A 13746-nucleotide genomic window follows, 5' to 3' on the forward strand; every position below is an offset into this window, starting at 1 on the left:
AATAATTTAATTTAATTGATTGATTTCTAATTCAAAAATACAAATTAAAACTTAAAATAGTGGGTAATTTTTTACTAGATAATTAATATCAAGAGATATTTATTTATTTTCCTTTTTTATTTAAAAAAGCAAGTAACAAGCAAACAATCATTTGTTGTTCTAACTTTGCAAACCATAAATTAACTTTTAAATTTAAACAGAGCGTAATTTTCATAAAAATAATTTATTCAAAACATCTCAATATTTTTATTAACCAAAACAGCTAGTAATTAATATTCCTTCCTTACTTTATTTATTAGAATATCAAACATATTTCATATTTATAATAGCCTGTAAACCTTTATATTTCTATCTTAAAAGATTAAATATATTTTAATTTATTAAATAAATAAGCGGGTAATTTTATCATCTTATAGTAGACCTACTTCGAAATTTTTACATCCTTAATAGAAAGTCATTTTTCTAAAATTTTTATAAATATCAGATATTCAATCAACTTTTTATATAAAATAGATAGTAATTATTACTTTAGAATTGTTTTTGAAGAGAAAATAAATGCTGAATTGACTTTCATATTCAAAATAGCTTGTAATTAATATTTTAGAATTATTTTTGATGAGAAAATAAATTTTAATTAACTAATCTTCATATTCAAAATAGCAAGTAACTAATAATTTAGAATGATTTTTGATGAGAAAATAAATGCTGAATTAACTAACTTCATATTCAAAATAGCTTGTAATTAATATTTTAGAATGATTTTTGATGAGAAAATAAATGCTGAATTAACTAACTTTCATATTTAAAATAGTGGGTAATTAATATTTTAGAATGATTTTTGATGAGAAAATAAATGCTGAATTAACTAACTTTCATATTCAAAATAGATCGTAATTAATATTTTAGATGAGAAATTTAATGTTGAATTAACTAACTTTTAAATTCAAAATAGCAAGTAATTAATATTTTAGAATGATTTTTGATGAGAAAAGAAATGCTGAATTAACTAATTTTCATATTCAAAATAGCTCGTAATTAATATTTTAGAATGATTTTTGATGAGAAAATAAACGCTGAATTTACTTTCAAATTCAAAATAGCTTGTAATTAATATTTTAGAATGATTTTTGATGAGAAAATAAATGCTGAATTATCTAACTTTCATATTCAAAATAGATAGTAATTAAAATTTTAGAATGCCTTTTGATATAAAAACAAAATCTAAATATAAAATAGCGAGTAAAATTTAATAAAGATTTCATAGTAAATATATTAGAAAATTAAATGAACTATTGAAAAATAGATGGTAATTATAAGTAGAAGATAAATAAGACAGATGGAAAATAAGTTTAATTTTAAATATACAGCGAGTAATATTATAGAAGAATAATTTTGATAGTGAGAGAATCTTATAAAAATGTATGATGAAATAGATAGTAATATTTTTGAAAATTACTATATAATGTAGAATAATTGTTAATTTTAATATGAAAACAGCGAGTAAGATTTATGAAAGAAATTGAAAAAATGTAGCTAACTAACTATATTAATTCTAAACTAGATTGTAAAATATTTGAGTGATTTAAAAAGAATATAAAAAAATAAAAAATAATAATAATAGATTGTAATATTTTAAATAATTTTGGATGAATTACAATCAAGAAATGTTTTAATTAAAACAGCTGGTAATAATTAATTAATCCTATTAAGAAATTAGCATACGAACATCTACTAATTAATTATTTATTATAAAGAAAGTAAAATTATTTATAAGAAAAGTAAGTTTTCTTAGTAAACCTTTGATAAAATAAATAGGGTATAAAACTTTTAAAGTTTTTATTAAAAAAAAGCAAGATTTAACAAATGTTTATAAAAATATTAGAAGGTAATTAATTAATTAATATTCCTACAAATAAATTTATAATTTTTACTTAATTAAAAAACTTAATTTCAACAAGTAATCAAATATAAATATCATTTTTTGCTTTTAAAAAGGAATGAGCCACATACTATTTGTTTGTTAGATTCAGGCAACACAATTTACGAAATCAGAATAGCACTTTTTTGTTTGTTTGTTTGCTTGTTTATTATAATAAAATAATATCTTGAATTATTATTAACAAATATTAAAAATAATATGAATTTGTGAAATATATTTTTATGTTTTCTATATTCATTGTAGCTTCAACTTTTAATTTTTTTTTTTTTAAACATAAAACAAAATCAATTATTAAGTTTTTATTTTTAAATATTAGCTATATAGATAGATAACTTAACTTAGTATACAATTATATTTAATTGTTTTTAATTTCATTGAAATATTGATTTAAATTTAAATTCCATTTTTTTTTTGAAATAAGAGAATAATTTCATATTGAAAATATGTAAATAAATATAGAATAAACAGCTTAAAAAATCCAGATATTCCTATTTTTTGAGATTAAAAATTTGCATTCAAAGTATGTATATTTGCAATCCAATTTGAAGTTATAAGATAAATAGTTGCAAAATTTAACTCTTAACATTTATTCTTTGAAATTAATTGATTAGTTATTTATTTATTTAGTTTCAGCTAATAAAACTAATAAATAGATAAAGTTTATTCAATAAAAAATAGTAAGTCTAAATATATTTTAGAAGAATTTAACAAAAATAAAAAAAAGGTATCGAATTACTTGACAAAGTAAAAAAATTTTTATTAAAAAGATTTAAAACTACTTTTAACCTCTATTAATAAATAAATAAATCACTTAATTTCGAAAATTGTGTATTACTGTAAGAGGGTCTATATCTACTATTTTAATTAATTTCTGCACTATAACTCTTATCAAAATGTTGTTTATTTATTTTATTTGTTGGAATAATATTTTTGATCATATTATAAGTAAATTAAATCTTTTAATTTCATTTATTGTTTTAACTCATAATTAATTAGATGCGAAATTTGTAAAATCATTATGAAAAGCTTCAACAAAATAAAATTTAATTTATCTCTTTTTAGTAATATAAATTTTAATTTGTTGTTTGTTTTTTATCAATGATTAAGGTAAATTAGTTAATGATTTCTATTATAGCTAAACGCCTAATTAAAATCTAGTAGTATGTATGGCAACCTACCTCTATCTAGATATTAATTAATTAGGCTAGGTTTTTAAATAAAAAATATTTATTTTGAATAATTATATAATAGAATTTATAAAATTTTAAGTAAAAATTATTAATGTTTTCAATAATGCGTAGTAAAAACAAGTAAAAGAATTTGGAAATTATTGTTCATTAAATAATATATATTTTCTTTTAAAATAACTAAGTATATTTATTATATTATAAAATAAAAAATATATTATAAATTTAAAATATAATATATGAAAAAAATCCTTTTAGTTTTATATAATTAATGTGTCTAAAATATATATTTACAAAAAGTTTATTGATTCTGTCTGATTTATACATTATGTTATGAGATATTTAATAATGAAATACTGCTTGAAAATTAGCTATAAAAAATTCAAATTTAGTCTTTTTAAATGCAAGAATAGCGAAATTTTAATAAATTTAAATGTAAAAAATAATATATATGCACTTTAATGCTTCAAAATTAATTAGGCCCTCAATTTTTAAAAGAAAAATATTATTTAGAGTAACTCTATTTATTGAAAAGTTATTTAAGTTGGTATTAAATACACTTATTTGGTGGATACAATCTTTCTACCTAAATAAAATGTGCTTGCAATAAAAAAAAACCAATGTGATTAGAGAATAATTAGAGATATTATAAATATTCCTATAATTAATTACAAAGCTAAAAGAGAAAAATCTACTTATAAACATTATTTTTATAAAATTTAAGAACATGAATTAATTAATTAATTAATTAATTATTAGAATTTATTCAAATATGGCTAACTACGCATCTCTAATTCCTACTAAATATATTTTTAAGTATATATTTTAAATACAAATATTAAGATTAAATAATGAATGTTAAATTAATTTTTATGTGATATCTCTTCATAAAACCAAATAAATAAATAAATTTATATTTGATAATTAATTAATTGTTATATTTTATTTGTTCTTTTTATCCATTAATAATTAATTACTTAATTAAATTCCATAAATTGCGATTCAATATTTTTGAAAGAAAAAAAAAATGATATAATAGATTAAAAAATATTATAATTTAGAAGAAGTAATTATTAATTTTTTTATTAATATCCTTTAGATTTATATAAATTAATAAAAATAGTTTTTAAGCTCTTCACTTTCATCTCATTAAGTTCTCCATATTAATTTGAGGTATATTTAATTAAAAAATATTACTTTTATTATTATTAATAATTTTTATATATTTAACTTTCTATTTATTTAAATAAATAGTTTTTATTAATGAAATTATCATCATTAATCATTCATTGATAGTTTATTTGTTTTAGATTGTGATGTTTTAAATTATAAAAACTAATTTAAAACAATAAAGCTCTTTTTTCTTTTTTTTTGTTTGCTTTTTGTTGTTTTTTCATTGTTAATTTAATTCATCATTTTATTTTCAACTTTTGCTTTTATTATTAATTAATTAATTAATCTTATTATTTCATATTTTTTCTTCATTTTTTCCTCCTAATTAACTATTTAATGACATATTTTTTCTTTAATATTTAAAAAGTAAAAATTAAATTTGTGACAAAGGTGCATCAGGCTTAGGTTCTGGTTTAGCAAAGTGCATTAATCTTTCAAATTTGACACTTTACTTTGGGTAATATTTTTAATTAGAAAAACTAAATAAAAACAATAAAGCTCTTTTTTCTTTTTCTTTTTATTGTGCTTGCTTTTTTTTGTTCTTTCGTTTTTAATTTATCTCATCATTTTATTTTCAACTTTTGCTTTTTTTATTAATTAATTAATCTTATTATTTCATATTTTTTCTTCATTTTTTCCTTCTAATTAACTATTTAATGACATATTTTTTCTTTAATATTTAAAAAGTGGAAATTAAATTGGTGACATACATACATACATACATACATACATACATACATACATACATACATACATACATACATACATACATACATACATACATACATACTCGCACATGGTGACATGCACTCGGGATAGGGGCCCTATATATAATTACTTATACATTATTATTATACGTATACCAATTTATTTATATATAATTGTGGGTAATATACTAGAAGGGAAGGGTCACCTACACCCTAATGGCATTTCTACTAATCTTCCATGATTTGACTACGCATTATGCTCGCTTCCCATTTGTATTCCAGATCTTCTGTTCAGAATGGGGCCTCCTCTTTACCACCTATCAGATTTGGCCCTTCCCTCCTACCAAGGAGACCGCTGGTAACATTCACATTTTTACATGGAATTTTTCGAAATAAAGGGGGCGGTATAGGATTCGAACCCCCGATATCACTGCTAAGACCCTCCGACTCGCCCACTCGAGCCGCTTAGCCCTTCTTTTAAATTGGTGACAAAGGTGCATCAGACTTAGGTTCTGGTTTAGCAAAGTGCATTAATCTTTCAAATTTGACACTTTAACTCTAGTAAAAACACTTTATTTGTTTTGGATTGTGATGTTTTTAATTATAAAAACTAATTTAAAACATTAAAACTCTTTTTTCTTTTTCTTTTTATTGTGCTTGCTTTTTTTGTTCTTTCTTTGTTAATTTATCTCATAATTTTATTTTCAACTTTAGCTTTTATTATTTATTTCTTATTATTTCATATTTTTTCTTCATTATTTCCTTCTAATTAACTATTTAATGATATATTTTTTCTTCAATATTTAAAAAGATGCAATGAAATTGGTGACAAAGGTGCATCAGGCCTAGGTTCTGGTTTAGCAAATTGCATTAATCTTTCAAATTTGACACTTTACCTTCAGTAAAAACAGTTTATTTGTTTTGGATTATGATATTTTTAATTATAAAAACTAATTTAAAACATTAAAGCTCTTTTTTCTTTTTCTTTTTATTGTGCTTGCTTTTTTGTTCTTTCTTTGTTAATTTAACTCATAATTTTATTTTCAACTTTTGTTTTTATTATTAATTAATTAATCTTATTATTTCATATTTTTTCATCATTTTTTCCTTCTAGTTAACTATTTAATGATATATTTTTTCTTCAATATTTAAAAAGAAGGAATAAAATTGGTGATGAAGGTGCATCAGACTTAGGTCCTGCTTTAGCAAAGTGTATTAATCTTTCAAATTTGACACTTAACCTTTCGTAAAAAAAGTTTATTTGTTTTTTATTGTGATATTTTTAATTATAAAAACTAATTTAAAACATTAAAGCTCTTTTTTCTTTTTCTTTTTATTGTGCTTGCTTTTTTGTTCTTTCTTTGTTAATTTAACTCATAATTTTATTTTCAACTTTTTCTTTTATTATTAATTAATTAATTAATCTTATTATTTCATATTTTTTCTTCATTATTTCCTTCTAATTAACTATTTAATGATATATTTTTTCTTCAATATTTAAAAAGAAGTAATAAAATCGGTGACAAAGGTGCATCAGTCTTAGGTTCTGATTTAGCAAAGTGTATTAATATCTCAAATTTAACACTTTAACTTGCGTAAAAATAGTTTATTTGTTTTGGATTGTGATGTTTTTAATTATAAAAACTAATTAAAAATAATAAAGAAAGCTCTTTTTTCTTTTTATTGTGTTTGATTTTTTTTGTTCTTTCTTTGTTAATTTAACTCATAATTTTATTTTCAACTTTTGCTTTTGTTATTAATTAATTAATTAATCTTATTATTTCATATTTTTTCTTCATTTTTTCCTTTTCACTAATTATTTAATAATTTATTTTTTCTTGAATATTCAAAAAGTTGGAATTAAATTGGTGACAAAGGTGCATCAGGCCTAGGTTCTGGTTTAGCAAAGTGCATTAATCTCTCAAATTTAACACTTGAACTTGCGTAAAAATAGTTTATTTGTTTTGGATTGTGATGTTTTTAATTATAAAAACTAATTAAAAACAATAAAGCTCTTTTTTCTTTTTATTGTGTTTGATTTTTTTTGTTCTTTCTTTGTTAATTTAACTCATAATTTTATTTTCAACTTTTACTTTTGTTATTATTTCATATTTTTTCTTCATTTTTTCCTTTTCACTAATTTTTTAATAATTTATTTTTTCTTGAATATTCAAAAAATTGGAGTAATATTGGTGAAATGGGTGCATCAGGCTTAGGTTCTGGTTTAGCAAAGTGCATTAATCTCTCAAATTTGACACTTTATCTTAGGTACAAACAGTTTATTTGTTTTGGATTGTGATTTTTTTAATTAAAAAACGAATTAAAAACAATAAAGAAATCTATTTTTTCTTTTTCTTTTTATTCGGCTTGCTTTTTATGTTCTTTCTTTGTTAATTTAACTCATAATTTTATTTTCAACTTTTGCTTTTGTTATGAATTAATTAATCTTATTATTTCATATTTTTTCCTTTTCACTAATTATTTAATAATTTATTTTTTCATGAATATTCAAAAAGTTTGAATGATTTTGGTGGCAAATTTGCATCAGGCTTAGGTTCTGGTTTAGCATAATGCATTAACCTCTCAAATTTGAAACTTATCTTTATGTAAAAACAGTTTAGTTGTTTTGGATTGTGATATTTTAAATTATAAAAATGAGTATTAAAAAAAAAGTTCTTTGAATTTATTTGATAGCTTTTATTTGATTTATTTTTTTATCTTTTTATTCCACTAATTTTATTTCATTTATTAATTTAACATATAATGTTTAATTTAAAAGGTTATTCTATTTCATATTTATTAAAATTTTACACAAATTTATTATAGAATATCTGACTCTTTGGATGAATCATAAGAACTCAAACTAATAAGCAAGTGTCTTAAATCAAAAAGATTAGTTGTCTATAAGAAAAAATTCATATACGACTACTGATGAAAAAAAGATGAATAAATAAAAAATGTTTGAATTATTGAATATTAATTATATATTTTATTATTTAATATTTTGAAATATTTTTTTAACCTAAAATATAAATAGATAATTAGATTTTATTATTGTTATTATAAATAAATATCATTCATACTTTTGTAAGTAAATAAATTATTTATTAAAAATATAAAATTAAATTTATTTAAATAAATTAATTCTTCTTAAGGAAACCCTCCAGTTTTTCCAAAAACGATCTAATAATTTGAAGCAATTAATGTTATATTATATCTTATTAAATTATATAAATGCCAAGCTTTTATATGCCAGTTATATTTTAATCTTAAATATTAACCATTAATCATATTTCTATCCTTTTTTTATTTATTGTGAATAATTAGATACCATGATTTAAATAAAACCTCAGGTAGAAATCAAATTTTACTTTTTATTTTAACTTGTGTGATAATTAAAAAATTTATTTCATTATAAGTCACATCTAAACAATGGAATTTTTGAATGACATCTTGCTATATATTATATTATAAAATAAAAAATGTATTTTAAATTTAAAATATAAATTATGAATTTAAATCCTTTTAGTTTTTTGAAATTAATGTGTCTAAAATATATATTATAAAAAAATTTATAGATTCTGTCTGATGTATAAATTATGAGATATTAATAATGAAATGCTGCTTGAAAATTAGCTTTAAATGGATTAAAATTAATTCAAATTTAGTCATTTTAAATGAAAGAAAAGCGAAATTTTAATAAATGGAAATGTAATAAATAATACATAGCACTAAAATGCTTCAAAATTAATTAAGCCCTCAATTTTTAAAATAAAAATATTATTTAGAGTAACTCTATTCATTAAAAAGTTATTTAAGTTGGTATTAAATGCTCTTATTTGGTGGATGCAATCTTTCTGCCTAAATAAAATGTGCATGCAAAAAATAAAAACTAATGTGATTAGAGAATAGTTAGAGATATTATAAATATTCCTATTTATAATTACAGAGTTAAAAGAGAAAAATCTACATATAAACATTATTTTTATAAAATACATGAATTAATTAATTATTAGAATTTTTTTCAAATATGGCTAACTACGCATCTCTAATTCCTACTAAATATATTTTTAAGTATATATTTTAAATAAAAATATTAAGATTAAATAATGAATGTTAAATTAATTTTTATGTGATATCTCTTCATAAAACCAAATTTATAAATTAATATTTGATAATTAATTAATTATTATATTTTATTTGTTCTTTTTATCCATTTATAATTAATTAAATTTCATAAATTGCTTTCAATATTTTTGAAAAAAAATAAAGAAATGATATAATAGATTAAAACATATAACAAATTAACAGAAGTAATTATTAATTTTTTTATTAATATCCTTTAGATTTATATAAATTAATAAAAATAGTTTTTAAGCTCTTCACTTTCATCTCATTAGGTTCTCCATATTGATCTCCTGTATATTTAATTTATAAATATTACTTTTATTATTATTAATATTTTTTATATATTTAACTTTCTATTAATTAAAATAAATAATTTTTGTAAAAGAAATTATCATCATTATTCATTCATTCATTGATTTTTTTTAAAACAAAAATTTATTAGCTATTTTAACTTAATTTTCAATACAGTTTGTAATTATTTATTTATTTATCATTCATTTTTTATTATTTGATATTTATTTTTTCTTCATTTTTTGCTATTAAAACTTACCCTTAATAAAATAAGTTTATTAGTTTTGGATTGTAATATTTTTAATTAGGGATAGACCCTATATCACTTTTTCAGACAATACCATATACCGTATAAATAATATTTTGAAAAACTAAAACTGTATACCGAAAAAAAAAATTTTCGAAAATTTCATTAAAAAAACTAAAATATATGTGTTTAAAATTTTAATTTTATAAAATTTAAAAACACTGTATATAAAACTCGCTTTTTCTAAATTTGTATGACAACTTACTCTATTTAATAATATATTTTTTCTTCAATATTTAAAAAGTAACAATTAAATTGGTGATGAAGGTGCATCAGGCTTAGGTTCTGGTTTAGCAAATTGTATTAATCTCTCAAATTTAACACTTGATCTTAGGTAAAAACAGTTTATTTCTTTTGGATTGTGATGTTTTTTAATTATAAAAACTAATTAAAAACAATAAAGATCTTTTTCCTTTTTCTTTTTATTATACTTGCTTTTTTTGTTCTTTCCTTCTAATTAACTATTTAATGATAATATTTTTTCTTCAATATTTAAAAAGTAAGAAATAAATTGGTAAAATGGATGCATCAGGCTTAGGTTCTGGTTTAGCAAAGTGCATTAATCTTTCAAATTTGACACTTAACCTTCAGTAAAAACAGTTTATTTGTTTTGGATTATGATATTTTAATAATAAAAACTAATTTAAAACAATAAAGCTCTTTTTTCTTTTTCTTTTGCTTGCTTTTTTTTGTTTTTTCATTGTTAATTTAAATCATCATTTTATTTTGAACTTTTTCTTTTATAATTAATTAATTTTTCTTATTTTTTCATATTTTTTCTTCATTTTTTCCTTCTAATAACTATTTAATGATATATTTTTTTCTTCAATATTAAAAAAGATGGAATAAAATTTGTGCAAAGGGTGCATCAGGCTTAGGTTCTAGTTTAGCAAAGTGCATTAATCTTTCAAATTTGACACTTAACCTTGGGTAAAAACAGTTTATTTGTTTTGTTTTGGATTGTTTTGTTTTTTAATTATAAAAACTAATTTAAAACAATAAAGCTCTTTTGTTTTTTCTTTTTATTGTGCTTGCTTTTTTTGTTCATTCTTTTTTAATTTAACTAATCATTTTATTTTCAACTTTTGCTTTTGTTATTAATTAATTAATGTTATTATTTCATATTTTTTCTTCATTTTTTCCTTCTAATTAACTATTTAATGATAATATTTTTTCTTCGATTTAAAAAGTAAGAATTATATTGGTAAAATGGGTGCATCAGGCTTAGGTTCTGGTTTAGCAAAGTGCATTAATCTCTCAAATTTGGCACTTATTCTTTAGTAAAAACAGTTTATTTGTTTTAGATTGTGATGTTTTTAATTATAAAAACTAATTTAAAACAATAAAGCTCTTTTTTCTTTTTCTTTTTATTGTGTTGCTTTTTGTTGTTTTTTCATTTTTAATTTAACTCACCATTTTATTTTCAACTTTTTCTTTTATTATTAATTAATTAATCTTATTATTTCGTATTTTTTCCTTCTAATTAACTATTTAATGACACATTGTTTCTTCAATATTTAAAAAGTGGGAATAAAATTGGTGATGAAGGTGCATCAGACTTAGGTTCTGGTTTAGCAAATTGCATTAATCTTGCAAATTTGACACTTGATCTTACGTAAAAACAGTTTATTTGTTTTGGATTGTGATGTTTTTTAATTATAAAAATTAACTTAAAACAATAAAGCTCTTTTTTCTTTTTCTTTTTATTGTGCTTGCTTTTTGTTGTTTTTTAATTGTTAATTTAAATCATCATTTTATTTTCGACTTTTTCTTTTGTTATTAATTAATTAATATTATTATTTCATATTTTTCTTTCATTTTTTCCTTCTAATTAATTATTTCATGAAATATTTTTTCTTCAATATTTAAAAAGTAACAATTAAATTGGTGACAAAGGTGCATCTGGCTTAAGTTCTGGTTTAGCAAAGTGCATTAATCTTTCAAATTTGACACTTAACCTTGAGTAAAAACAGTTTATTTGTTTTGGATTGTGATCTTTTTTAATTATAAAAACTAATTAAAAACAATAAAGAACTTTTTTCTTTTTCTTTTTATTGTGATTGATTGCTTTTTTTTGTTCTTTCTTTGTTGATTTAACTCATTATTTTATTTTCAACTTTTGCTTTTGTTATTAATTAATTTATCTTATCATTTCATATTTTTTCTTCATTTTTCCTTCTAATTAACTATTTAATGATAATATTTTTTCTTCAATATTTAAAAAGTCAGAATTATATTGGTAAAATGGGTGCATCAGGCTTAGGTTTTGGTTTAGCAAAGTGCATTAATCTCTCAAATTTAACACTTGTTCTTTAGTAAAAACAGTTTATTTGTTTTAGATTGTGATGTTTTTAATTATAAAAACTAATTTAAAACAATAAAGCTCTTTTTTCTTTTTCTTTTTATTGCGATTGCTTTTTGTTGTTTTTTCATTCTTAATTTAACTCATCATTTTATTTTCTACTCTTTCTTTTATTATTAATTAATCTAATTATTTCATATATTTACTTCATTTTTTCCTTCTAATTAACTAATTAATGATATATTTTTTCTTCAATATTTAAAAAGTAACAATTAAATTGGCGATGAAGGTGCATCAGGCTTAGTTTCTGATTTATCAAAGTGCATTAATCTTTCAAATTTGACACTTAACCTTGTGTAAAAATAGTTTATTTGTTTTGGATTGTGATATTTTTAATTATAAAAACTAATTAAAAACAATTAAGCTCTTTTTTCTTTATCTTTTTATTGTGCTTGCTTTATTTTTGTTCTTTCTTTTTTAATTTAGCTCATCATTTTATTTTCAACTTTTACTTTTATTATTAATTAATTCATCATATTATTTCATATTTTTCTTCAATATTTAAAACGTTTGAATAAATATGGTGACAAAGGTGCATCTGGCTTAGGTTCTGGTTTAACAAAGTGCATTAATCTTTAAAATTTGACACTTAACCTTGAGTAAAAACAGTTTATTTGTTTTGGATTGTGATGCTTTTTAATTATAAAAACTAATTTAAAACAATTCTAATTAACTATTTAATGATAATATTTTTTCTTCAATATTTAAAAAGTTCCAATTAAATTGGATGCAAAGGTACATCAGACTTATGTTCTGGTTTAGCAAATTGTATTAAACTCTCTAATTTGACACTTAACCTTAGGTAAAAACAGTTTATTTGTTTTGGATCGTGATGTTTTTAATTAGAAAAACTAAATAAAAACAATAAAGCTCTTTTTTCTTTTTCTTTTTATTGTGCTTGCTTTTTTTTGTTCTTTCTATGTTAATTTAGCTCATCATTTTATTTTTAACTTTTTCATTTATTATTAATTAATCATATTGTTTCATATTTTTTCTTCATTATTTCCTTCTAATTAACTATTTAATGATAATATTTTTTCTTCGATATATAAAAAGTAAAAATTAAATTGGTGGCAAAGGTACATCAGACTTATGTTCTGGTTTAGCAAATTGTATTAATCTCTCAAATTTGACACTTAACCTTAAGTAAAAACAGTTTATTTGTTTTAGATTGTGATGTTTTTAATAATAAAAAACTAATTTAATACAACAAAGCTCTTTTTTCTTTTTCTTCTTATTGTTATTGCTTTTTTTTTTGTTCTTTCTATGTTAATTTAGCTCATCATTTTATTTTCAACTTTTGCTTTTATTATTAATTAATTAACATTATTATTTCATATTTTTTCTTCATTTTTTCCTTCTAATTAACTATTTAATGATATATTTTTTCTTCAATATTTAAAAAGTAACAATTAAATTGGCGATGAAGGCGCATCAGACTTAGGTTCTGCTTTTGCAAATTGCATTAATCTCTCAAATTTGACACTTAACCTTTCGTAAAAACAGTTTATTTGTTTTGGATTGTGATATTTTAAATTATAAAAACTAATTTAAAACAATAAAGCTCTTTTTTCTTTTTCTTTTTATTGTGCTTGCTTTATTATTGTTCTTTCTTAGTTAATTTAGCTCATCATTTTATTTTCAACTTTTGC

At 19.8% G+C, this 13746-nt stretch overlaps 5 protein-coding genes across 5 annotated transcripts in view; all 5 read left to right on the forward strand. All coding sequences in view use genetic code 6, as the record gives it.

The window, feature by feature from the left end:
• Positions 1-23, forward strand: part of TTHERM_01381980 (hypothetical protein) — a gene marked incomplete at both ends in the record, with an annotated part of 275 nt that extends 252 nt beyond the window's left edge. Inside the window, one exon of the mRNA XM_001025917.3 lies at positions 1-23. This exon is cut by the window's left edge and continues 162 nt beyond it. Coding sequence (XP_001025917.3) covers positions 1-23 — 23 coding nt within the window.
• Positions 24-1130: 1107 nt separating this feature from the next.
• TTHERM_001381990 (hypothetical protein) lies at positions 1131-1922 on the forward strand (the record flags this gene model as incomplete). The annotated part of the gene is made up of 2 exons (XM_012800540.1): positions 1131-1757; positions 1816-1922. One exon carries the CDS (start codon positions 1131-1133, stop codon positions 1521-1523), a length of 393 nt encoding a protein of 130 aa, XP_012655994.1. The 3' UTR covers positions 1524-1757; positions 1816-1922.
• A 3340-nt stretch (positions 1923-5262) lies between these two features.
• TTHERM_01382990 (hypothetical protein) lies at positions 5263-6981 on the forward strand (the record flags this gene model as incomplete). Its single annotated transcript, XM_001025919.4, has 5 exons — positions 5263-5567; positions 5818-5907; positions 6163-6252; positions 6512-6601; positions 6861-6981. The coding sequence occupies 5 exons, from the start codon at positions 5263-5265 to the stop codon at positions 6979-6981; spliced, it is 696 nt and encodes a 231-aa protein (XP_001025919.4).
• A 222-nt stretch (positions 6982-7203) lies between these two features.
• TTHERM_001383000 (hypothetical protein) lies at positions 7204-7938 on the forward strand (the record flags this gene model as incomplete). Its single annotated transcript, XM_012800541.1, has 3 exons — positions 7204-7274; positions 7523-7612; positions 7833-7938. 3 exons carry the CDS (start codon positions 7204-7206, stop codon positions 7936-7938), a joined length of 267 nt encoding a protein of 88 aa, XP_012655995.1.
• Positions 7939-10251: 2313 nt separating this feature from the next.
• The window catches only part of TTHERM_01384020 (hypothetical protein), a gene marked incomplete at both ends in the record, with an annotated part of 4513 nt that continues 1018 nt past the window's right edge, over positions 10252-13746 (forward strand). The window contains 10 exons of the mRNA XM_001025923.4: positions 10252-10322; positions 10573-10662; positions 10923-11012; positions 11258-11347; positions 11606-11695; positions 11958-12047; positions 12301-12390; positions 12807-12896; positions 13151-13240; positions 13501-13590. Of these exons, the coding sequence (XP_001025923.4) occupies positions 10252-10322; positions 10573-10662; positions 10923-11012; positions 11258-11347; positions 11606-11695; positions 11958-12047; positions 12301-12390; positions 12807-12896; positions 13151-13240; positions 13501-13590 (881 nt within the window). The remainder of the gene's footprint in view (positions 10323-10572; positions 10663-10922; positions 11013-11257; positions 11348-11605; positions 11696-11957; positions 12048-12300; positions 12391-12806; positions 12897-13150; positions 13241-13500; positions 13591-13746) is intronic.

The sequence above is a fragment of the Tetrahymena thermophila genome, assembly GCF_000189635.1.
Source record: "Tetrahymena thermophila SB210 genomic scaffold scf_8254099, whole genome shotgun sequence".
NCBI lineage: Eukaryota > Ciliophora > Oligohymenophorea > Hymenostomatida > Tetrahymenidae > Tetrahymena > Tetrahymena thermophila.